Below are 27494 nucleotides of genomic sequence, written 5' to 3'. Positions count from 1 at the left end.
CATGGCCGACAGTATGCCAACATTTTTATGGCTGACTTAGAACAACACTTCCTCAGCTCTCGTCCCCTAATGCCCCTACTCTACTTGCGCTATATTGATGACATCGTCATCATCTGGACCCATGGAAAAGAAGGAATTCCGCCATGATTTCAACAATTTCTATCCCACCATCAACCTCAGCCTGGACCAGTCCACACAAGTGATCCACTTCCTGGACACTACGGTGCTAATAAGCGATGGCCACATAAACACCATCCTATACCGAAAACCTACTGACCGCTATTCCTACCTACATGCCTCCAGCTTTCACCCAGATCACACCACACGATCCATCATCTACAGCCAAGCTCTGCGATACAACCACATTTGCTCCAACCCCTCAGACAGAGACAAACACCTACAAGATCTCTATCAAGCATTCTTACAACTACAGTACCTATCTGCTGAAGTGAAGAAACAGCTTGACAGAGCGAGAAGGGTACCCAGAAGTCACCTACTACAGGACACGCCCAACAAAGATAATAACAGAACGCCATTAGCCATCACCTTCAGCCCCCAACTAAAACCTCTCCAGCGCATCATCAAGGATCTACAAACTATCCTGAAGGACGACCCTTCAAATCTCTCACAAATCTTGGGAAACAGGCCAGTCCTTGCCTACAGACAGCCCCCCAACCTGAAGCAAATACTCACCAGCAACTACACACCACACAACAGAACCACTAACCCAGGAACCTATCCTTGCAACGAAGCCCATTGCCAACTGTGTCCACATATCTATTCAGGGGACACCATCACAGGGCCTAATCACATCAGCCACATTATCAGAGGCTCGTTCACCTGCACATCTACCAATGTGATATATGCCATCATGTGCCAGCAATGCCCCTCTGCCATGTACATTAGTCAAACTGGACAGTCTCTACGTAAAAGAATAAATGGACACAAATCAGATGTCAAGAATTATAACATTCATAAACCAGTCAGAGAACACTGCAATCTCTCCTAAAGGTCGCAATATTACAACAAAAAGACTTCAAAACAGAATCCAACGAGAGACTGCTGAATTGGAATTAATTTGCAAACTGGATACAATTAATCTAGGCTTGAACAGAGACTGGGAGTGGATGTGTCATTACAGAAAGTAAAACTATTTCCCCATGTTTACTTCCCACCCCCCACTGCTCCTCAGACGTGCCTGTTAACTGCTGGCAATGGCCCACCTTGATTTTCTCCCCTTCCTTTCCCCCGCTCTCCTGCTGGTAATAGCTCATCTTAAGTGATCACTCTCCTTACAATGTGTATGATAACACCCGTTTTTTCATGTTCTGTGTGTATATAAATCTCCTCACTGTATTTTCCACTGAATGCATCTGATGAAGTGAGCTGTAGCTCACGAAAGCTTATGCTCAGATAAATTGGTTAGTCTCTAAGGTGCCACTAGTACTCCTTTTCTTTTTGTGAATACAGACTAACACAGCTGCTACTCTGAAACCTGTCATTATGCAAGGCACTGCATTTAGCCGTATGGAGTGGAAATCTATCAACTTCATGAAAAAACTTGTACAGATACAGACAGACATCATTTTCCTTTCCAAATGCAAAGAGATGGACCTCTGCATGCCTAATTTCTCCCACACCCCCAAAAAATCAGACAAAAATCACCTCTAAATATATTGTGGTTTTTTGTTCTATTCTAGATAGGTTATTATACACACATCACCGTAGTATCTGAGCAATTTGCAGTAGTGCATTCGCAATGTGACTAACATCTGCCATCTGTGATTTGTTTTCTCTCCCATCTTCTCTTCAGGGGTAGAACTGTGTGTGCAGTTTATTGTGTTCTTTGGTAGGGCTGTTTTGTTTTGTTAGGATTTTGATCTTTTTAAATGTACATGCTGCTGTGAGTTTATGTTAGAAAAAAGCAAGTTCAAAGAAATGCACCTTCCCTGTTGGAACAGAAGGTGGTGAGATTTGCGTCTTTGGCACCTTTACTACTATCCAGAGAGTTTGTGGGCCCAGTGAAGATGTCAATATTAATGAAATCCCTGTGTACAGACATCCTTAGAGTGCTGTGAAACTTTTGTTACAAAAGTCCAAACCGGGTTTCCAGTTTGTTACATATGCAGAGATCACTCCATATTCAGCCAAAGGTTCACAAATCTTGATGCAAACCTGTGTTAACTAAAGAGTTTTTTAAGAAACTCGCAGTTTTGACCAATTATTAAGCATTTGGTTTGGTCAAAGCTGAAGCCAGGTGAACAGAGATTGAGGTAAATGTTCATACCATCTCTGGCACTGTAATACCCCTCAGGCTATGTCTACACTGCAGATTCTGGTGAAGATGCGCTAAACTGATGGGAGAGAGCTCTTCCTTTGGCTTAATAAGTCCTGCCTCATGAGAGGCGGTAGCTATGTTGGCAGGAGAAGCTCTATCACTGACAGCACTGTCCACAGTGGTGCTTAGGTTGGTATAACTTACGTTGCTTGGGGGGTGGGGATTATTCACACCCCTGAGTGATGTAAATTATACCAAAGTAATTTGTAGTGTCAACATAGCCTCAGTTTTGCATACCTTTATTACTAACCCATTCCTATTGTACTTCACAGATTTACCATTCTTGTTAGAGGTTTTCAGGCTTTTTTTTTTTTTTTTTTAAGAACATTAAGTGTAATTAATTGTCATCTCTTTGTGCTGCTCTCATTCATCTCAATGCCCTTTGAAACTATTTCATTTGAGAGATCCACCTCATATCATACCCAATCATACTCTAGACTATGTGGGTGGTCTGAATATCCCAGCGCTGAAGCTGACAGTTGAACTCAGGCAAAGCAGAAGAAGAAAACACAAATATATTTATTTTAGAGTTTTCTAAAACAACCAACTAGTAGAGCTCCTGTCTGGTGGCTGAACCTAACAGGTGTCAACCCAGGAACCTAATGGTCCAAAAGAGAGGTAACGAGGTCTAATGGAATAGACACAGGACTGAGTTGGAAGATCTGGGTTCCAGTCCTAACTCAGCCACTAAGTTGTTGTGTGGCTTGGACAAGTCTCTTGACCTCTGCATGTCCCTTTCCCCCCAGTTATGAAATGGGGACACATGCCTATCCAACAGGGATGCTGTTAGAATTAATTAATGTTTGTAAAGTGCTCTGCCCAGGTAGAGCCCTATACAAAGTGTTTGGTGTTATTGTTAATGGCAACAGCAACCGGGAGTGAGCTATCTCCAAACACAGAAGTATTAACTGTCTAGAGACTCACTGATTGCATATATCTAAAGGGGACAGGGAGTGCTGCACATTGCTCTATAATGACCTCAGCATCCTGACTAAGAAGCCATGTTAATGATCTCTGGATAGAGTCTTGTTTAGCTTCTCCAGACAGAACGCCTGTCAACAACACAGTGAGTCTCTACAGAAAAGGCAATCACATCCCTAAAGCTATGTTATTACAAAATTAAATAGCAATCCAAAGAATCAAACAACTTTCAATGTATGTAGGAATGAAAACTGCTAAAAAAAGAGAAAGCATTCTCAGATGGCATTAAACTCTATTTATTTGCAGCATAGTTAAAAACAAATTCCCATGTTCTGCATCTACGTAGCAGGACATGGGTGTGGTGAGGAAAGCATGCAACTGTACACACAAAAAATATCAAACATGAGGGAAGAAAACATCTTCTTTGTCCACAGAAGTCTGACCACAAGTCCACAGCAGGAATTTGCTCGAAATGTGTGTTTAGTTCCTGTACAGAGGGTTCTCCATCTCCCTGCTACACACTCACAGGAGTAGTACAGAAAACACTCAAATATTATCACTTACATTCTCCATTTTTCCTCTTACCATATATATTTTCTCCTTCTGTGAACCTGCTCTGATGCAGAAAGAGTGCAGGCACTGTTACTTATTTTATAGGCCCACCACATTATGCTCTTTATACAAGAACTAAACAAAACTAGAATGGTTTCTTCAAACCACAGCAATATTAAAAATTGAAAGATTTCCCAGATAATCTATCAGCAAAGTTTTAAATCAAGGGTACAATACCTCAGAAGCAGTACATGTACTCAAGGCAAAGAGTCCTGTGGCACCTTATAGACTAACAGATGTATTGGAGCATAAGCTTTTGTGGGTGAATACCCACTTTGTCAGATGCATGTACTGGAAATTTCCAGAGGCAGGTATAAATATGCAAGCAAGAATCAGGCTAGGGATAACGAGGTTAGTTCAATCAGGGAGGAGGCCCTCTTCTAGCACTGGCTGGTACCAGAATCATGCACCTTATTAAAGTACCCTTTAAGACTTATTGTACCCTTACCCTTATTGTACTGTTTAAGACTCTCCAAGGCAACTAATCTGCAGAGTTCTGTGTACCTTAAGAATTCTACATTGAGCTGGAAATAGGGCTTTCTAGATTGAGAGACTACACCTAGGAAACTCCTTTTCTGAATGTGCTCCCAGGTTCCCTGGGCTCAATACTGAGCCTTGTACAGTCCTTTGTGCCGCTCTGCTAACTGCATAGCTGTCTTAAACCACTGACTAGAGATTCTCCATATGGAAGAAATATCTGGACACTGCAGCCCAGAGGGGTGTGGAGACCGAAGGAGACATGGCCAAAGCACACTGAGCTCTGAGAATCTGCAGTGCCCCTTTGGGACCACTACATCCAGAGCACAGTTTAGAATAGCCCCAAGGTAATTCTAAACTATACCAAGGATTGAACAAGACCGTGGCTGTTCTTAGAATGAGGGAGCCACAACCAGCTGCTTTGCCATTCTCCACCTCTGCTGCGCCCAGAGGAGACACAGACCTCTGTGTAAGGAGTTGGAGGTGAGTCAGTCCATCTGACTGTTTCTCCACCCATTTAAAAAACATTCTTTTTTGTTTCAGAGGGGTAGCCGTGTTAGTCTGCATCAGCAAAAACAACGAGAAGTCCTTGTGGCACCTTAGAGACTAACACATTTATTTGGGCATAAGCTTTTGTGGGCTATAAACCATTTCATCAGATGCATGGAGTGGAAAATACAGCAAGCAGGTATAAATATACAGCACATGAAAAGATGGGAATTGCTTTACTAAGTGGGGGGTCAGTGCTAACAAGGCCAGTTCAATTAGGGTTGACAACAAGGGGTGAACGACAAGAGAGGGAAATTTACTTTTTGTAGTGCTAATGAGGCCAATTTAATCAAGGTGGATGTGGCCCATCCCAAGCAGTTGACAAGAAGGTGTGAGTATCAACAGAGCGAAAATTATTTTTTGTAGTGACCCAGCCACTCCCAGTCTTTATTCAGGCCTAATTTGATGGTGTAAAGTTTGCAAATTAATTTCAGTTCTGCAATTTCTCTTTGAAGTTTATTTGTAAGTTTTTTTATTGAAGAATGGCAACTTTTAATTCTGTTATTGAGGGTCAAGGGAGATTGAAGTGCTCTCCTACTGGTTTTTGAATATTACAATTCTTGATGTCCGATTTGTGTCCATTTATTCTTTTGCGTAGAGACTGTCTGGTTTGGCCAGTGTGCATGGCAGAGGAGCATTGCTGGCACATGATGGCATATATCACACTGGTAGATGTGCAAATGAATGAGCCCTTGATAGTGTGGCTGATGTGGTTGGGTCCTATGATGGTGTCCCTTGAATAGAGTTGGCAAGGGGGTTTGTTCCAGAGTTTGGTTCCTGGGTTAGTGTTTCTGTTGTGTGGTGTGTAGTTGCTGGTGAGTATTTGCTTCAGGTTGGGGGGCTGTCTGTAAGTGAGGACTAGCCAGTCTCCCAAGGTCTGTGAGAGTGAGGGATCGTCCTTCAGGATAGGTTGTAGATCCTTGATGATGCACTGGAGAGGTTTTATTTGGGGGCTGTAGGTGATGGCTAGTGGCGTTCTGTTACTTTCTTTGTTAGGCCTGTCCTGTAGTAGGTGACTTCTGGGTACCCTTCTGGCTCTGTCAAGCTGTTTCTTCACTTTCCCGGGTAGGTATTGTAGTTTTAAGAACTCCTGATAGAGATCCTGTAGGTGTTTGTCTCTGTCTGAAGGATTGGAGCAAATGTGGTTGTATCTTAGGGCTTGGCTGTAGACAATGGATCGTGTGATGTGGTCTGGATGAAAGCTGGAGGCATGTAAGTAAGTATAGTGGTCAGTAGGTTTCCGGTATAGGGCGGTGTTTATGTGACCATCGCTTATTTGTACTGTAGTGTCCAGGAAGTGGATTTCTTTTGTGGACTGGTCCAGGCTGAGGTTGATGGTGGGGTGGAAATTGTTGAAATCCAGATGGAATTCCTCAAGGGCCTCCTTTCCATGGGTCCAGATGATGAAGATGTCATCAATGTAGTTCAAATAGAGTAGGGGCGCTAGGGGATGAGATCTGAGGAAGCATTGTTCTAAGTCAGCCATAAAAAATGCTGGCATACTGTGGGGCCATGCAGGTACCCATAGCTGCACCGCTGACTTGACGGTATAAATCATTCCCAAATCTGAAACAGATGTTGATATTCACCCCTTCTTGTCAACTGTTGGGAATGGGCCACATCTACCCTAATTGAATTGGCCTTGTTAGCACTGACTCCCCTCCCCCCACACTTGGTAAGGCAACTTCCATCTTTTCACGTGCTGTATATTTATACCTGCTTACTGTATTTTCCACTCCATGCATCTGATGAAGTGGGTTATAGCCAACATTCTTTTTTCATTTCTCCTTTCTTTCATCAGTTTTGTTTATCAATTGTTTAAGTTTTTACAGAGTCCCAAATGCACAAAATTATTATTACTCATGTTTATTATGGCAGTGCTTAAGGGACAACCAAGAATGGGGCCGCATTGTGCTAAGCCTTGTAAAAAACACCATAGTAAACAGTCCCTACCCCCAAAGAGCTTGCTATCTAACTAGACATGATAGACACAAGGTGAGGCAGGGATCTAACACACAAGCAGAGTGAACAATGTGATGGCAGCAAACATCACATTATTTCCATACTTGTAAGAGGGGGTGTGATATTGGATTTACGTAGGAGGGATTAAGATAAATGGAAAGAAAAGGGAAATGAAGTAGGAGAGAAGAGGGTAAACGTGGCAGGTGTGGTGAGGTGAAGAGACTGTGATGGAGGGGGAGAGAGAGGACTGGAGCAAACAGCCAATGAACATAGGACGGACAAAACTGTAAAAAGTTCTCTCAAGGTTCCTGCTTTCGCTGCTTCTTCAGCTGCTAGGATAGGATCATTGGAAATGTTCACAATGTACGTTAGAATGACTCTGGGCTGGTCAAAAATAAGTGTCTGCAATTATTTCTCAGTTACTTTTTGGTTTTTCACATGGGATTGAATTAAACCTAAATACCAGAAAATAAAGTCAACTAAAGGATATGGCAGATTTGCTACAAAAGAAAAGGTTCCGTTAGTGCCTAAGGTATGCAATATATCCAGAACCTTAAAATGTGCTTTCTAAAATGTTCCACTCCTCTGAAGCAAAGAACTAAAGTCCAATTTATCAATACACACATACACTGAGAACAATGGTATCATTACTTTAAAATGTCTGTAATCTAACAATCAACATAGAGTGAACATCAAGCAAATATAAAATAAATAAGAATCGGTTCCTTACTTTCGCTGCACCTATTTGTTCTTTACGAAACTTTTCCAGTGGTGCTATTAACACATCATTGGCATTCTGGATCTGAAATGTCAAACATAAATATTCAAATGTGTCTCTTTTCATATATAGTATTTAAAGAAAGTTGGGAGCGACAGTACTACTTCAGTAAATCTCACTTTGCTAATCTACAAACCTGATAAAAACCCAGTGGTTTCATCACAGTGGTCAATGAAGGTTTAACCGTTTCATCACAGTGGTCAATGAAGGTTTTACCATACAAGGTTTAACCGTACAGTGCAGGTAACGCTTCTTTGCTTTTATAAAGTATACTACAAAACATTTCCCAATGTATTATGAAGCATCATCATAAATAATTAAAACTTAATTATATTTGTCAATTTAAAACAAATAAAAAGTACTCATGCTGCATACATAGGATTCCTGGTATTTGTTTTCCCTGAAATTTAGAGTTTACAATCTAATTTCAGACAAGATGCAACAACTGGAAGTAAAACAATCTGGCAAAACTTGGGAGAAGACAAAGGTAACAGTCTTAGGAACATGATTATATAGACTAGTTATGTGTACAAATGGATAGCTTAGTCATTTCAGCAATCCCCTCTGATCATCTAGCCACGCCAGTTAAGGGAATAATCCAAAAGGAAAGCTGAAAAAAGTTATGAAATATATAAAATTGGCAACTATTATGTTTATTTTTTATTAATAAACTGAAAAATGGCTATGGGGTAATTTTATCCTCTTACACTTAACCTGGAAGCCCTAATTATGTGATAGCTTTCATTCTTTTCCATTGTTTGTCTGTTCACTTAGACCAGGGGTTCCCAAACTTGGTTCGCGGCTTGTTCCGGCCAATGGGAGCTGTGGGAAGTGGTGGCCCAGCCCGGCCTGTGCCATTTCCCTCAGCTCCCATTGGCTGGGAACAGCGAAACGCAGCCACTGGGAGCTGCGAGCGGCCGTACCTGCAGACACTCAGGTAAACAAAGCATCTTGAGGCTCGCCAGGGGCTTACCCTGAACAAGCCGTAAACCAAGTTTGGGAACCCCTGACTTAGAGCGAAACTCACCCCACTGCATAAGGCAAACAAAAATGTTTGTGCATTATTTAAACCTTACTTAACCTCAAAGCTAAGGGTTATGTGGCATGTAAGTCACTCATTAGGTTTTGGCTAGGAAGTATATATTCATTTATTTTGCTATCTTAATTTATTTAACTTTTTGCCATGCAATACCACTTAAAAAAAACACCATACTCAATCTTTTTGCAAACATTTCTATAAGAAATCATCCATTTTCAGGTTTAGACACAACAGCCAGAGGAAGTCTTTTTATATGAGCCTCATTCTGAGTCATGTCACTGACTTTAGTTGCAAAGATATGCAACTCTCACACAAATTTGGTGTCCCCCCTTTTTTATTGTTGTAAATTATTCACCTCAGAAATAAAGAATAAAATAACTGATTATACAAAGTTATTTACCTTAAAGGATTAATAGCAAAACATTTTAAGTTTCCTGCATAAATAATTGTTTGTTCTCTCATTTCTGGTCTTTACCAAATACATTGCATTCCACATTTGGATCTTGGCAGCTAGGGAGGATGGGCTAATGTAAATAAGACAGATATGAATGAGTAATGCTGTGGTAGCTTTTACATAATAAGCGACAAGACACAGTGCTATTATAGCATGAAAGCTTCCCAAAGGGCTATAATAGTCCAGACAAACTAATCTGTAAAATATAAACAAAAATTCAGCAAGCAGACTTTTTCAAAACTAAGATTTCATTCCCAAAGCTCACACAGTCACTTTCTCAGACAGGTGGTCCCAGTGGACAGAAGGTAGGTGAAAAAAAGCAAAACTCTCATATTGCCATACCTACTTAATAGTAGAAAAAGTAAGAAGACTAGCAGCACTCGACAAGTTTGATGATGTGGTGGCCCAAAGTGACCAAGCTGAAAACCATAACAACTGACACCACAGCTGACCGTGTTTATGACAAAGACTAAATACTAAAATCTAGCATATGGTCGAATGTCCTGCAAACATGATAAAAAATAACAGAAATGTGGCCAACAAAACTAGAAATCTTGAGAACCAGACCTCACCTGAATACACTTGGCCTTGCACTTCTATGCCAGCGTGACTACACTGAGCTTTTATTGAATAAAATATGACAGTCAGTACTATAAAGTATTTCCTGTCTTATTAATTTTGATACTGAATTAAATGTTATGCTGTTCCCTAAACTGTCATTTTTCACTGACATTCTGATTTATTATTTGTACTTAAGGTAGCAACTAGAGATCTGAACTGAGATTGGGGCCCTTATGTGCTAGGCACTATCCAAACACATAGTCAGAGAGACCAAGTCCCAAAGAGCTTCCATTCTAAATAGATAGGACAGGCAAGGCCAAGAGAGTCAAACAGAGGTGAAGTGACTTGCTCAAGGTCACATGGCAGGTCTGTGGCACAGCCAGGAATAGAACCTAGGCCTCACAAAGCTCAGTTCAGGGACACACCTGCATTGAATATGTTTGTGAGGAGGAAACTATAGGTCCTGACAGCATCTATAAAAGCAAGGGAGATTGTTTTAATGTTTGGCACAAGAAGGGATGTTGAGATCTTTGGCACTACAGAATGGATGTCTCTCTTTTTCCCCTACTCCCATGAGGAACGAAACTGAGATTTTTGGTGGAGACTTGAATTCCTACTGTCTAACAACCATTTGCCACATTTCCCAGTGTACCAATATTCGTTGCGGCATCCAACAACTATACACATACAAGATGAATGCTTCTCTTTATAACCATCAGTAAAAAAGTTAATATTGATATAAATAATCACTATTTGTCTTCAGCGTTAACACCACACTGAGCTGAATGAGGCTGTTCACAACACTCAGAGTTGTCACTTTCATGTGCCTTGCGTGCAAACTCAGGAGACCACTCAAAGCAGTTCATATTTTAAAGGCTTTCTTCACAACCTTCAAATGAGAGAAACTTGCCTTTTACTGTTAACCGACAGTTTAACTTATGAAGCAAAAATCATCTGCTGCAAATTCCATTGCAGTGAAATCTCAGAATACAAAATGGTCCCTGCTCTAGACATCGTGAAAGAGCTAATTTATATACAATCATATGGCATTATAAGGAGATGCCAAGAAACAAGCGTTCCAAGAACCAGCAGGACCACTGTACTTTGTACACAAGGGAATTTAGAATTAGGAATGGGCGATGGATGTAGCCAGAAATTAAAAGAATATATTCATTTAAATAAATATAGAAATAGTCTCCTGATCTAAGTCGAGATACACAGACAGAATGCTGCACATTAGTCCCAATGACGAACGCTTCTGATGACAGAACACTGATGTGGCAATCCTCTTCCTGGCTAAATTATGCATTAGACAAGCCAGGAAGGAGTATTTATTTTGGGAAGAGAAGCCTGCCAATAAACTATTGGAGAGAATCCTGGCAGATGCATTTCAACAGACCTCATTACAGGATTCAGGTTGCTCAGCTGTGTAAAGACTCCCTCTCTATCTTCATTGGACTTTGCTGGGCTAGCTTGGATAAAACATAAATATACAGCTGGTAGAACTTCTGCCTTGCACATTTATTTTCTTTTCATTACTGGTTCCTATCACTGGAATTACATTATATTATAGTTGGCTTGTTTTGGCATCTCATTTGTTGATATTTTTTGGCTAAAATAATCTATTGCATGACTGAGCACTGGATAATCTTTACCATAACCCTCCAAAATGTGTCATTTTGCAATACTAATGCATATATGATATGATTTTTACAAGTAAAGTTCTCGACCTTTCTTTGAGCTTTCCTTTACTGAGTGGCCAATATTATATTTATATATATATATATATATATATATATATATATATATATATATAGTGTGTGTATATATATATATATATATATATATATATATATATAGTGTGTATATATATATATATATACACACACACACTCACTATATTATATGATAAGAGAGAGAAAGAGATAATTGAGAGCATGAAGAAAATAATAATGTTCTTACATCACCATCTATCTTAAACTGTTGAAATCATTAATTATATCTTCTCACTGATGGTGAAAATCAATGGGAAGTACTTTGAGCATCTAAGATTTATTCAGATTTTAAAAAGGATTTTCCATGCAATAATCTCTCACTTTGTAGAATGAAGCTAGATTTCCCTTTTTGAATTTAAAAACAAATTCTAAAACTAATGGGCATCATTACTCTTGTCCAATGGACTTTGCACTAATAATTACTTTACTGATTTGGTTGACCTATCGCTGTAACAGCTACTTCTAAAAGCTATATATATAGGTGTATGTATATATTAATAGAAGGAATAACACCAAAGGAATAAACTCTCCCATAAATCTGAGATTCAGAGTACAGCATCTTGAAAAAAACTAAATTATCAAATTAAAACTGTAAAGTCAATAATTATTCGCATGTATATAATGCTTTTCAGTCAAGGATGTTGAGGAAATTTGCAAACAATTAATTCAACACCCTTACAAGAAAGGTACAGTCAATATACCCATCTAGGAACACAGGAATTTGCAGACTAAGTGGCCCATCAAGTCCACTATCCAATCTCTGATAATGGCCAGTACTACATGCTTCACAGAAAGATGCAAAAAATACTATAGTGGGAAGTTATGGAATAACTTGCCCTTAGAGACAGTTCTTACTGAACCCTCAGCTGGAGGTTGTTTTATGCTCTGAAACAAGAAGGTTTACACGGGCAGACAGAGGCATTTGACCATGGTCAAACAGTACATAATTTGCATAGGTAGAAACTGAATCCGGGGGTGAAATAGCTGGCCCCGCTGAAGTCAATGGCAATACTCTGGTGGAGTACAACGGCACCAGGGCTTTCATAGATTCCAAGGCAGACTGACTTCGACTCCCTTAGGGAACAGATGGGTAGGATCCCCTGGGGGACTAACATGAAGGGGAAAGGAGTCCAGGAGAGCTGACTGTATTTCAAGGAATCCCTGTTGAGGTTACAGGGACAAACCATCCCGATGTGTCAAAAGAATAGTAAATATAGCAGGCGACCAGCTTGGCTTAACGGTGAAATCCTAGCGGATCTTAAACATAAAAAAGAAGCTTACAAGAAGTGGAAGGTTGGACATATGACCAGGGAAGAGTATAAAAATATTGCTTAGGCATGTAGGAATGAAATCAGGAAGGCCAAATCGCACCTGGAGCTGCAGCTAGCGAGAGATGTCAAGAGTAACAAGAAGGGTTTCTTCAGGTATGTTGGCAACAAGAAGAAAGCCAAGGAAAGTGTGGGCCCCTTAATGAACGAGGGAGGCAACCTAGTGACAGAGGATGTGGAAAAAGCTAATGTACTCAATGCTTTTTTTGCCTCTGTCTTCACTAACAAGGTCAGCTCCCAGACTGCTGCGCTGGGCATCACAACATGGGGAATAGATGGCCAGCCCTCTGTGGAGAAAGAGGTGGTTAGGGACTATTTAGAAAAGCTGGACGTGCACAAGTCCATGGGGCCGGACGAGTTGCATCTGAGAGTGCTAAAGGAATTGGCGGCTGTGATTGTAGAGCCATTGGCCATTATCTTTGAAAACTCGTGGCGAACAAGGGAAGTCCCGGATGACTGGAAAAAGGCTAATGTAGTGCCAATCTTTAAAAAAGAGAAGAAGGAGGATCCTGGGAACTACAGGCCAGTCAGCCTCACCTCAGTCCCCGGAAAAATCATGGAGCAGGTCCTCAAAGAATCAATCCTGAAGCACTTACATGAGAGGAAAGTGATCAGGAACAGCCAGCATGGATTCACCAAGGGAAGGTCATGCCTGACTAATCTAATCGCCTTCTATGATGAGATTACTGGTTCTGTGGATGAAGGGAAAGCAGTGGATGTATTGTTTCTTGACTTTAGCAAAGCTTTTGACATGGTCTCCCACAGTATTCTTGTCAGCAAGTTAAAGAAGTATGGGCTGGATGAATGCACTATAAGGTGGGTAGAAAGTTGGCTAGATTGTCGGGCTCGACGGGTAGTGATCAATGGCTCCATGTCTAGTTGGCAGCCGGTGTCAAGTGGAGTGCCCCAGGGGTTGGTCTTGGGGCCGGTTTTGTTCAATATCTTCATAAATGATCTGGAGGATGGTGTGGATTGCACTCTCAGCAAATTTGCGGATGATACTAAACTGGGAGGAGTGGTAGATACACTGGAGGGCAGGGATAGGATACAGAGGGACCTAGACAAATTGGAGGATTGGGCCAAAAGAAATCTGATGAGGTTCAATAAGGATAAGTGCAGGGTCCTGCACTTAGGACAGAAGGACCCAATGCACAGCTACAGACTAGGGACCGAATGGCTAGGCAGCAGTTCTGCGGAAAAGGAGCTAGGGGTGACAGTGGACGAGAAGCTGGATAGGAGTCAGCAGTGTTCTCTTGTTGCCAAGAAGGCCAATGGCATTTTGGGATGTATAAGGAGGGGCATAGCCAGCAGATCGAGGGATGTGATCGTCCCCCTCTATTCGACATTGGTGAGGCCTCATCTGGAGTACTGTGTCCAGTTTTGGGCCCCACACTTCAAGAAGGATGTGGATAAATTGGAAAGAGTCCAGCGAAGGACAACAAAAATGATTAGGGGTCTGGAACACATGACTTATGAGGAGAGGCTGAGGGAACTGGGATTGTTTAGTCTGCAGAAGAGAAGAATGAGGGGGGATTTGATAGCTGCTTTCAACTACCTGAGAGGTGGTTCCAGAGAGGATGGTTCTAGACTATTCTCAGTGGTAGAAGAGGACAGGACAAGGAGTAATGGTCTCAAGTTGCAGTGGGGGAGGTTTAGGTTGGATATTAGGAAAAACTTTTTCACTAGGAGGGTAGTGAAACACTGAAATGCGTTACCTAGGGAGGTGGTAGAATCTCCTTCCTTAGAAGTTTTTAAGGTCAGGCTTGACAAAGCCCTGGCTGGGATGCTTTAATTGGGGATTGGTCCTGCTTTGAGCAGGGGGTTGGACTAGATGACCTCCTGAGGTCCCTTCCAACCCTGATATTCTATGATTCTATGATCTAGTCTGACCTTCTGAATAACACAGGCCATAAAACTAAGCACCTAACTTCTGGTCTGTCTAACAACTAGGTAGTCACTCTTCCCACCTACTGATCCGCTCCAAACATTTACAATGACCAAAAAGGACTGCAAGTTTTGTGGTGTCATTTAAGGTTTTCAAAGTAACAGTTTAATAAAGCATCTCACTTCCTGCAAAACTCATGTTCCCTTGCTTGCTCAGTTACTGTGCCAAGGTTAAGATCAAAGAAATGCAAAACAGAGGGATGATGTCAATAAGACTATAAAGGTTTGCTGTAAATAGCAACATCAGAACTCCTCATTCTGTTAAAAAAAATAGACATCTTTTCCCCAAAAGCATTTTTTAAAATTAGACTCTCCTTTTAAGAAGTTTTAAAAGCTTCTTCTATCAATTATTGATCGGTTCTTGAATACTATACTGTCCATTCTCTATTATTACTTAATGATAGCTCCCCTAACCTAGATCAAACAATATAATTTGTTTTGTGTTATGTGGTATAAGCACAGTAGCATTTTAGATGAGAGAAGGCAATTTCACAGTAACTTACGGTACAACAGGAAGAGATAATAGGGAAACGATACTTTGACAAAGTTTGAGACTTGTACTAGATCTTGTACCCAAAAAAAAAGGGATACAAATGTTACCAAAAAACAACCAAAATTTCTAACTTTGACATTTTCGACTAACTCTAGTTAGCAGCATAGGTAAAAGTATATAAAAAAACATGTAATCATAGTTATTCTGGTTGGCCACGCATACAGTTAAGGTTACTGAGCTTTTCTATTCCAACCCTTTCTTTTCAGTTTATAATTTTTCAAAACTTCAGATCAGAAACCCTTTAAGAAAATGCTACTTCCTTTTTCAGACACACATGGACACACACACGTACACTATTTATTAGAAACTAGTTATTGCCATCCTGTTGATTGCACTTAAAGAAGGGATTCAATCACTTTTATCATGCATGAAGAATACAGTGTATCCTCCCCAAATTTACAGCACTGATTACAGAATTAATCTTCTGAGAATTTACTTAAATTACTTTTTATTTACAATGAATGATCACAGTAACAAAATAATGCAGACCCTTAAAACTTCCAAATTTTTTTGAAACTCACTGAATCCTGTTGCATGTCATGGCTGCAGGACTAGCTGCACCTCTATCCCCTTCCACGTCCTTCTGAGTGTATTCCCTCAGATGTTAGGCCTCATGCTTTTACTTGTCCTTCTCTTAGACCAGGCCCTGAACGACACTACCCTGACCCAGGTTCTTAAAACACTCTATGGGGTGCAGAGAGAGAGAGAGAGAGAGTCTTTTTAAACAGTTGGAGTTCTTTTGTTCTTATCAGTTCCCAGGTTTTGGCCCTACGTGTCAAAATCAGCCTGGTAGGCTCAGCAGGAGGTTAAACCAGATCCTCAGAACCAAAAGTTGGGATACTGTCCCCTAATAACCTCAGTATTAACTGAGGGGTGGCTTATCTTGAGCTATTCTTTTGTCCTTCCTGCTTATTTCCCTCTTCCCTCATATAGCAAGCTATTAAATGAAACCAATATATTCATACAGTAAGCATTCCAATAACTGGGTCAACCTACAGTATTCATAAATTACAGAGCAGCGCTCTTCTTCATAAGTGAAGTTTCTCCATCAGGAACAATGAGGAAAAAAAATCAAATGATTTTTCAAAAATCAGTTAAATCTAATATGGGACCATAAAAACTAATATGACCTAATCATAAGGTTATTGCATTATATGCAGGGCAGAGTTAAGGATAGCTTTGCATTGCCATGTTTAGATTTCTCCCAAACTCAACCTTAACTTTGAATGTCCTGGGTTTATCAGGCTCCAGTACATCTTCCTTGTAATGCATTTTACCGATATACATACTTTAAATCCTTAATTCCATTTTAACTTAATTTTTGCCTGGGAACATGCACACATTATATGAATGGCAGAAGATATTAAGAATGTTTCAGGGACTTATTTTTTACTGAGGAGTCTCTCTGTAAATCCAGAAGTCCAATTGTATATGTCTGAAAAGGTGTCTTAATGTCTAAAAATTATTTAAAATAGCTTTTCAATACATTAAAATAACATGCCCTATGTTTTAATTCTTACTAGGGTTTTTAAATGAGTGATTTGTGTAGTCACATATGTTTTACCGTGGTGAAAGAGTTAAAACTGATGAAGTGAAAGTTTTAATATGTGTTAGATAAAACTGATCTGACCCTACATTTAATTTGAACTGATTTTAAACAAAGACAGAGTATGATCTTGTGCTCCAAAAAATAAGAGTATACTGAATGAAATGTTCCCCTGAGCCTCTCCCCAACCCCCTGCCCCAGCCCTGATCCCCCTCCCGCTCTCCAAACCCCTCGATCCCAGTCCAGAGCACCCTCCTGCACCCCAAACCTCTCATCTCCAGCCCCACCTCAGAGCCTGCACCCCCAATCAGAGCCCACACCACCTCCTGCACCCCAACCCCAATGATGTGAGCATTCATGGCCCGCCATACAATTTAAAGCCTGCTGCAGTTTCCACGATATGCATCTGAGGAAGTGAGCTGTAGCTCACGAAAGCTTATGCTCTAATAAATCGGTTAGTCTCTAAGGTGCCACAAGTCCTCCTTTTCTTCATACAATTTCTGTTCCTGATGGGCACTCAGGCCAAAAAGTTTGCCTACCCCTGCCTATAGGATAGGGCAGGGAATTTTTTTTTTTTAAAGGAAGCCCGTTGGCACATTTCTGTCTAAAAATAATCTCAATATCTGATATTTTAAAATTAATTACTTTATTTTAACTAACAAGGTATCTACCCTCAGTTACTGATATTTGAAAAGCATGCAAAAATTAGGTTGTAAATGGGCAGAGGATGGAGGGGAATAACCTGTTTCACTGAAAACCAAAGTATACTATATCATTTGGGTCTTTGGTGCAGCAGCATGCACTTGGTCATGTAGCCAAGGGTAAATGCGGGCAAACAGAGTTGACCTACTTCTCATTTGGGGAATATGGATTTTTACCTACTTCTTATTAGGGGAACATGAGTTTAGTTTAGGTTAGTTTACCCATTTTCTTTTTGAAACTAAGAGTTGTCTTAATTGTGGAATACTCCAAGGGGCAAATTGAAAAGATAATGGAGAAGATAATGTCCTTTCCTGGTATAACTGTAAAGTGTAATATGCATTAGTTCTATAAGGAATATAACTGACTGTCTTTAACGGAGATGGAGTCAAGGTACTTGTCATCGATCCAATATTTTAAGAGCTTGTAAATCTTTGAAGTAGCTAATGTCAAAGATGAGAAATCTGTCTATCTTTCTGGAGGCCAGTGGCCTTAGGCTGCTCTCCAGTCAATTGTGACTATGTCAGTCTAAAGTCAGTAACTTATACTTACAAACTTAAGCTACTTTTTCTATTTGGGTGGTCACCTGCACCTATGCAGAGCTCCACTGATGCTGATGGGTGTGCACCCTTGTGGAACAAATTGCAGGGTCAACATCTTAGGGTCTCAATCCTGCTTCTATTCAGCTGAATGGCCAAACTCCCATTGACTTAAACAGGAGTAGAAGCAGGTCCAAAGTTAACTCTGTACCATATATAGATTTCAGGGTGTATGACCACTCACTTTTATTTAGGACTGATAGGAGACCCAGGAGGGGGTATTATCATCCCTTGAATAAATATATCAATAGTTAATAATAACAAAACTATCTTACATTTATTTGAAGCTTTTCATCATAAACAAGAGGCTGGCCCTACAAGCTGAGTGCCTCCGGTAACTTCAGTGGGACTACTCCTGTGTAAGTTATACATGTTTGCAGGTCTGGACCCTAAACAGGCAAGACAGATGAAGGGTGGAAGAAATGAGATGTTCTTATCCCCATTTGGCAGACAAACTGAGACAGGGAAAGACTGAGAGACTTGCCCAAGGGCACACAACAATCTGTGGCAGAGCAGGGAACTGAGCCCAAGTTATCTCAGTTCCAGTAAAATGCCTTGACCACAAAACCAAACTTCTTGTGCTTGCTTCATGTTTAACAAAATAAGTCTCTCATTTTTTTCTGAAATATGCTGCATCACATTGCATAAAATTGTCCACTTCCTCTAAGAAGAAGAAATCTTCACATTAAATTTGGGACTTCAAAACAGATTTCCCTGAAATGTTTAATGACTTGTGTCCTGAATTATGACAAAATATTCACTTGCTTCATGTTGATTTGAGAATTCTAGAAAAGGGCAATTAAAATGCAGTCATCAGACAAAGCCATGTATTTCTATAAACAATATTGTTATTAACAAAAATACTTGTCCCCTAAAATGTATGGCTGTGCCAGAAAACCAATTTAATAACTGCCAGGATTTTTTCCCCACTATACAACGTTTTAAACAGTCTGGAAGAATCATCTTTCTGCTAGCTAGCACTGTGTATGAACAGCTATTCATCAATACAACTTTAAATTAATGTGTTTGGGGAAATAAAAACAGTGGGTTAACATGCAAGTTTTTGATGTCTAATAAAATTATGACAGGTTTCAGAGTAACAGCCGTGTTAGTCTGTATTCGCAAAAAGAAAAGGAGTACTTGTGGCACCTTAGAGACTAACCTATTTATTTGAGCATGAGCTTTCGTGAGCTACAGCTCATGCACAAGCATGTTATCACTAAAATGCCGCACTCTTATAGGTATATATTTTAGTCTATATTTTTTGCCTTAAAAGTTTCAGAAAAACATTATAACTAGGACAGAAAACTAATTTTACATCATTCAATGGCTCTATAAATATATTATATATTTTCCAGAGGCTTTAAAAGTGAAAAATTGTATACCTATCAAATTGTTACAAACAGCATATACATATATCCAAATTTTATCATAAGCACTCTCATGGCTGCAAACAGATAACATCAAACATTATATCCTTAATATATATCTTGTTTGGGCTTCTGGAAAAGTCTATAAATATTACCCTCCATTTCAGCTACTGTCATAAATATAAAGGGAAGGGTAAACCCCTTTGAAATCCCTCCTGGCCAGGGGAAAGCTCCTCTCACCTGTAAAGGGTTAAGAAGCTAAAGGTAACCTCGCTGGCACCTGACCAAAATGACCAATGAGGAGACAAGATACTTTCAAAAGCTGGGAGGAGGGAGAGAAACAAAGGGTCTGTGTCTGTCTGTATGCTGGTTTCTGCCAGGGATAGACCAGGAATGGAGCCTTAGAACTTTTAGTAAGTAATCTAGCTAGGTATGTGTTAGATTATGATTTCTTTAAATGGCTGAGAAAAGAATTGTGCTGAATAGAATAACTATTTCTGTCTGTGTATCTTTTTTGTAACTTAAGAGGGGTTCTCTATGTTTTTGAATCTAATTACCCTGTAAGGTATCTACCATCCTGATTTTACAGGGGGGATTTCTTTATTTCTATTTACTTCTATTTTTTATTAAAAGTCTTCTTGTAAAACACTGAATGCTTTTTTCATTGTTCTCAGATCCAAGGGTTTGGGTCTGTGGTCACCTATGCAAATTGGTGAGGCTTTTTATCCAACATTTCCCAGAAAAGGGGGGGTGCAAGTGTTGGGAGGATTGTTCATTGTTCTTAAGATCCAAGGGTCTGGGTCTGTAGTCACCTAGGCAAATTGGTGAGGCTTTTTACCAAACCTTGTCCAGGAAGTGGGGTGCAAGGTTTTGGGAAGTATTTTGGGGGGAAGGACGCGTCCAAACAGCTCTTCCCCAGTAACCAGTATTAGTTTGGTGGTGGTAGCGGCCAGTCCAAGGATAACGGGTGTAATATTTTGTACCTTGGGGAAGTTTTGACCTAAGCTGGTAAAGATAAGCTTAGGAGGTTTTTCATGCAGGTCCCCACATCTGTACCCTAGAGTTCAGAGTGGGGGAGGAACCTTGACAGCTACTTTGAGTAGCAGAGAAATTCAGTTGATGCTGAAGTATGTTTAGAAGATAAACAACATTTTAACCATGGGTTAAATACTACAGAAGGTCAAACACTTAAATGTAGCACAATATTAAGTTTCCTATCACTCACTTTTTGCTATTTCAAGTGTTTTTTATAAATTGCCACAAGCGAGTGCTCATAAATCACTCACAAATCAGGGCGAAAAATGTTTATAAATGGCTCAAAGAACAATTTTTCCAGTACATTTTTTCCAAGTGAATATTCATTTGAATTTTCCATCCACCATGGCTTTTAAAGTGGCATTGAAATAAAATAGTGGATGTTTTAGTTTCTTACATTAAACAAAATAAAAAACATGTTTTGGCTACAATGTTAAAAATTGCAGAGTGAAGAAATGCAAGAGATAATGTTACTTCATCAACATTAACTAGCTATGTTACATAATATAACATAGCAGGCCAGATATGCATGTTTGATTTTACCAAATAAACAGTAATATACAGCACATTTAACCAGAAAAACAGGAAATGAAAACACATTTATGAATTGAGTTCAAGTCAATGTTGCCATTGGAATATTAACTTTTCCATGTCTTGCCTTTGTAATTTCAGTAGTGCAATCCTAACTTTAAGGATATGCCTTTCTTAACTGCTTTCCTGAACAAGGCCTCATCTAGATCAGAAACTTTTTTTGAAATAACTTTAATTTTGGAGGGATAAACTGCCTTGCATCCATATAAAAAAGTTGTATTCTAATTATCTGATGGCTTATCCTGCAATAATTAATCCACTTTGGAAAGTTAAATAATTCTATTCTGGAATTTTCTCTGTTTGTGCGTATGCATCCATACTTCAGATTAACTAGTATGCTCCTGGCTGTCTTCCTACTGCTATGCCACACTGGATAGCGGCAGAATTGGACTAGCTGTTTACCTGTATGTCCTGGACTTCTCTAGATGTCACCTCCTCATTTAAATGCTGATGCACAATCAGATGTGCCCCTTTATAATTCCAGCTTGAAGTGAGTTCACGCAGCTTAAGGCACATACCGTTATAACAGCCATGCCCTGTGCTTCCACTTGGTCCCATCAGTAGGTCCTGGACCTCCTTGCCCTCTGGGGAGAGGAGCAGTCACTGGAATGCCAAGATCTATAAATGTCTGGCAGAGTAAATGCAGAAGAGATACTCCTGGGACAAGGATCAGTGCTACTTCAAAGCAAAGGAGCTGCAGTGGAGTTACAATAAGGCAAGGAATAAGAACAGGGTCTCCGATAATGCTCCCACCATGTGCCCATGCAGCTGGATTGGATTTTTGCAAAGGGAAGCCTCCTCTGAACCCAGGTTTAGGGTTCTGGACAGTTTGGGGAAGAAGGCCTTAGAATGCATGTGTCCAAGGACCCCAACTAAGAGGATATACCATGAGCCAGAGACCAAGGCATGGGAGAGGCTTTCCAAAACCTAGGCAGACAGCCAGCATGAAACTGCTATGGAGAGAAGATCAAATAGTAAGTATTATGCTGCATGTCTTCCCAGTTTGCTGTTTGCCTTTTTGAACAAAACTCTTTTCTGCCTCTTGGGGACATGCCTCAGCATAACAGGATTGTGGCATTCAGCAGAGCTCCCTCCTAACTGTCTGACAGTTTGAAAATGGTGCTGGCTTGCCAAAGGACAATGCATTATGGTATGCCAGGAAAGGAGAACAAACTAAACAATTGGCATGATTCAAGTCCCAGAATTCTATTAGGCACCCCAGAATGCACCATGAGAAAAATCCCAGAATGCAGAGAGCCTAGCAGTGGAACATTGCACTATGGGATATCTTCCCAGGCACAGAATACTGTGAAGTTATCTCAAAAAAATGCAGAACTGTGCGGAGCAATGATTCATAAAGGAAGTAGTTTAAACCAGCATAAAAAAAGCAATGTGGAGAAACTATTTCGCTATACTGTAGTTATATAAATTAAATGAAGGGGACACTAGACACGCAGTAGAACACAGGCTTAACAAAAGAATAAATTAAGCAAACATTTATAAACGCTCACAATGATGCATTAAATTATTGGTTAATACTATAATGCAAAGTTATGCTTAGAAAAGTATAAGGCACTCCTCATTTCCATCTGACCATCTGAGCTACAAGTGTGTTAATAATCTCAGAATTATTGAGAATAAATTCCCAAACTACTGAAACAAATATGGATAATGAACTATATACTACCTATTCTTTTAAATACTTGGTTTAATATATTTTTACAAAATTCTCTGAAGAGAGATTAAAGCAAGGCCATTTCAAAACTCAGACACAAGAATATAGCCCATGTCTTAAGCACCCTGTCATAAATATAAAGGGAAGGGTAAACCCCTTTGAAATCCCTCCTGGCCAGGGGAAAGCTCCTCTCACCTGTAAAGGGTTAAGAAGCTAAAGGTAACCTCGCTGGCACCTGACCAAAATGACCAATGAGGAGACAAGATACTTTCAAAAGCTGGGAGGAGGGAGAGAGACAAAGGGTCTGTGTCTGTCTGTATGCTGGTTTCTGCCGGGGATAGACCAGGAATGAAGTCTTAGAACTTTTAGTAAGTAATCTAGCTAGGTATGTGTTAGATTATGATTTCTTTAAATGGCTGAGAAAAGAATTGTGCTGAATAGAATAACTATTTCTGTCTGTGTATCTTTTTTGTAACTTATGGTTTTGCCTAGAGGGGTTCTCTATGTGTTTGAATCTAATTACCCTGTAAGATATCTACCATCCTGATTTTACAGGGGGGATTTCTTCATTTCTATTTACTTCTATTTTTATTAAAAGTCTTCTTGTAAGAAACTGAATGCTTTTTCATTGTTCTCAGATCCAAGGGTTTGGGTCTGTGGTCACCTATGCAAATTGGTGAGGCTTTTTATCCAACATTTCCCAGGAAAGGGGGGTGCAAGTGTTGGGAGGATTGTTCATTGTTCTTAAGATCCAAGGGTCTGGGTCTGTAGTCACCTAGGCAAATTGGTGAGGCTTTTTACCAAACCTTGTCCAGGAAGTGGGGTGCAAGGTTTTGGGAAGTATTTTGGGGGGAAGGACGCGTCCAAACAGCTCTTCCCCAGTAACCAGTATTAGTTTGGTGGTGGTAGCGGCCAGTCCAAGGACAACGGGTGTAATATTTTGTACCTTGGGGAAGTTTTGACCTAAGCTGGTAAAGATAAGCTTAGGAGGTTTTTCATGCAGGTCCCCACATCTGTACCCTAGAGTTCAGAGTGGGGGAGGAACCTTGACACACCCCAATGAAAACGTAACATTGTGCCGTCCTACTTCCTTTTATTTGTTAAATTACCAGCATGATTATTACAATATCACCATCTGGGGGAAGGGATAGCTCAGTGGTTTGAGCATTGGCCTGCTAAACCCAGGGTTGTGAGTTCAGTCCTTGAGGGGGTATTTTTTTGCATCTGGGGCAAAAAAAACTGGGGATTGGTCCTGCTTTGAGCAGAGGGTTAGACTAGATGATCTCCTGAGGTCCCTTCAAATCCTGATATTCTATGATTCTATGATCTGGAGCATGTGTGGAGAGCTCAGATTGAAACTGAAGAAATATGGCATTAAGTTATTTGTCTGATCTAAACTATAATGTATGTCAACAGCCAGTCCTGATACATGATGTCACCTCTCTTTAACATGAGACTCCATCAAATCTCAGAAATAAGTGTTGTGCTCTCCACCACATATTCCATTACAATATATTTAATTATTTCTACTGAGTATATTTTCTGTCATCAGGTCCTGTTCGGAAACTGTATTCACCACTAGGTTCTAAAATACAGTGGCCAACTGAATGTCTGACAAAGACAGGAGTGATAATTTATTTTAAAAGGAATCCACAGTAAGCTCTGAGCATGCACAATACTTAAATAGGCATACAAAATGGAAAACAGATTTCAAAATTAGTAATCCTCCAAAAACTCGACCTACCACCACTCAAATCTACTAATTCAGCTCTCTTTTCCAGAAAAGACCTAGACATTGCTGTGTGATTGGAAGGTCAACAAAGGCAGGTTCTCATGTATCAACAATAGAAACTCACTCCTGAGACACCTAAAGTATGCTAGGAGCTTTACAGAACATAGCCCTCTGGTACAAAGTGTGGACAAGCTTAGGGTGTGGGCCACATCCTACCATGAGTAGCGCTTATTACAATGAGTAGTTTCATGGAATTGCTCAACTCTTCATGAGTCATAAGCACTATCTATTGTGGCAAATTGCAGAATTGGACTCTAATGTCAGACAACACAACGAGAATTGTGACAGAAAAGGGATGGAAAGGGGACACAGGTGATAGCAAGCAGATCACATGGCTACTATAGGATAGTTATGCATGCATCCTTATGCTCTACATAAAAACGCAAGCATTAAGTTTGAGTATAATAGGACTATATAATTAGCAGATAGGCTTGTAGATGTGCTGGCAAGGTAAAGGTTTAAAAAGGCTGTGAAGTGGGAAGAGTTGTAAAACTTCCATCTTCTTTTTTTTTTTTTAAAGAAAGCAAGTAGGAAGAAGTGACATTTTAGCACATCTGGACAATATATTTTAGTTGCATGTTCATTTAATATTTATTTTTAATATGATTTCCTCTTAACTATCTTGTTCACTCTCATTGCATTCATTGCTTGTGATGTCTCTGGAGGAGAAAGCTAAATATTCACTCCATCTGTTTTAAATTCTGCATTTGCGAATTTGCAGTAAGCTTAAAACAGTCTTTGTTGCCTTATAAATATTTAAAGAGAAAACATCATTACACTTAAACTCCCAGAATTGCAGTTATTTTACAGTAATTAAGTTTTAATGTTTGAATGCTAATCTATTTCAGTCATAATTGCAGAATTTTTGGGTAGTGCCAGATCACTAATATTTGAAGTGTAATTTTAAACACCATCAAGTCTTAACCTGCTCATTCAGTTATTTACTACTGTTTGTATCCAGAGCAGAAGTTGCATCCATTATCATCACAATCTAAGTGCATCAGTATTTGACAAGCCAAATGAACTGTTAAGGATATTTTGATAGCTGATGCTTAAAACTGTCCTGCTGAACTGGAGAAAAGCTGCTAATACATTTTATCAGTCATTTCAGCTAGCAGTAAGTTAGAGGTTACAAAGCTTGCATGTATCCAGTGAGAAAGTTATTTCTGATAACACATGGTAGCAATGAGCTGTCTTGGTTGGTAGGTTTTATTGGCAATCTTAAAATTTATTTACACCACTTAATACAGTGTCATCTGTATGGTGAAAGCAGATCTGCCCTTGGAAGGGTACCATAAATCCTTCATGCACTGTGACTTGCTCAAGTAGAATACCTGGAAACAGTTTCATGTTAATTCTACTTTACATTTAAGTATACCACAACAATTGCTGAAAGAAGATAGTTCATATGCAGTATTTATAAAAAGTTAAAACAACGAGGAGTCATTGTGGCATCTTAGAGACTAACAAATTTATTTGGGCATAAGCTTCTGTGGGCTAAAACCCACTTCACCAGATGCATAGAGTGGAAAATACAGTAGGCAGATATAAATACACAGCACATGAAAAGATGGGAGTTGCCTTACCAGGTGGGGGAGTGGGTGGGGTGTGAGTGCTAACGAGCCAATTCTATTAAGGTGGAAGTGGCCTATTCTCAACAGTTGACAAGAAGGGGTGAATACCAAGGTAGGTAAAAAGAAAAGGGGTACTTGTGGCACCTTAGAGACTAACCAATTTATTAAAATCACTTTTGTAGAGCTAATGAGGCCAATGCAATTAAGGTGGCCCACTTCAAACAGCTGACAAGAAGGTGAGAGTATCAGCAGAGGGAAATTAGTTTTTGTAGTGACCGATCCACTCCCAGTCTTTATTCAGGCCTAATTTGATGGTGTCCAGTTTGCAAATTAATTCCAGTTCTGCAATTTCTCGTTGGAGTCTGTTTTTGAAGTTTTTTTGTTGAAGAATGACGACTTTTAAGTCTGTTATTGAGTGTCCACGGAGACTGAAGTGCTCTCCTACTGGTTTTTGAATGTTACAATTCTTGATGTCTGATTTATGTCCATTTATTCTTTTGCGTAGAGACTGTCCAAGGGGCATTGCTGGCACATGATGGCATACACATTCAAAAACCAGTAGGAGAACACTTAAAACTTAGACTTAAAAGGACTCCTCTTTGTGTTTGCTGATATAGACTAACACTTCTGAAACCTATGAAAAGTTAGATACTCTACCCTTTTTTCCATTGTTTATTCCACTACATATTTTTAAAGGATTGTTAGATTTCATTTTACCAGTTTGCTTCCAGAAGATTAAAGTGAAGAAACAGATACTGTATCTCAAAACTCTGATCACTTGGAGGTCAAAAGTTACTTTTCCTTCCATCCTCCTATTCAATGGGATTGGATGGGCTCAACTTATGGCTGGAAAAATAAATGTAGATGCGGACTGTTTTTTAAATTTTCTAAAACCATTTCATCTAGAAAGTCCCCAATATGATCATTAAAAATCAAAATCAAGCACAAAACAGTATACATTTCAAACAAGATTCTCTTCAAATTGATTTATAGTATTTATAGTACACAAGATATTACATTATGAATTCACTTTTTTCCCATTTAATACTACAATTATTATTCAGCATAATGAATAAATATCATGTTTTTAAAACACATTACATGTTGGTGAGTTAAAGATTTGATTGAAATATTCAAAATGATGAATAGCTGAGTGAAAACTAATCACTTGCTCCTTTCACCCTGTCTCTTACAGTACACAAAAGCAAGGGGTCATAGAATTGAAATTAGTATGGCAAATTGTAACTAATAAAAAGGACATTATGTTTGTAGCATATAATCAACCTGGGAACTTCAATGCCACAGTAGGACATCAAATCAAA

At 39.6% G+C, this 27494-nt stretch overlaps 1 protein-coding gene and 1 long non-coding RNA gene across 5 annotated transcripts in view; one reads left to right on the top strand and one right to left on the bottom strand.

Moving 5' to 3' along the window:
- The window catches only part of ARHGAP42 (Rho GTPase activating protein 42), a 313472-nt gene that overhangs the window by 126250 nt on the left and 159728 nt on the right, over positions 1-27494 (bottom strand). For 2 of the 3 annotated variants that reach the window (XM_084617968.1, XM_084617970.1), the window contains exon 4: positions 7590-7661. The exons of the other annotated variant lie outside the window; for it this stretch is intronic. In XM_084617968.1, coding sequence (XP_084474094.1) covers positions 7590-7661 — 72 coding nt within the window. The remainder of the gene's footprint in view (positions 1-7589; positions 7662-27494) is intronic. 3 annotated transcript variants of the gene reach the window in all.
- Positions 1-27494, top strand: part of LOC311515100 — a 74969-nt gene that overhangs the window by 2441 nt on the left and 45034 nt on the right. The gene's annotated exons all lie outside the window — the stretch shown is intronic.

Source organism: Lepidochelys olivacea (genome assembly GCF_965140295.1).
Source record: "Lepidochelys olivacea isolate rLepOli2 genome assembly, chromosome: 1".
In the NCBI taxonomy this organism is placed as follows: domain Eukaryota; kingdom Metazoa; phylum Chordata; order Testudines; family Cheloniidae; genus Lepidochelys; species Lepidochelys olivacea.
The sequence above is the reverse complement of the archived record's forward strand: the minus strand, read 5'-3'. Positions and strand labels throughout refer to the sequence as shown.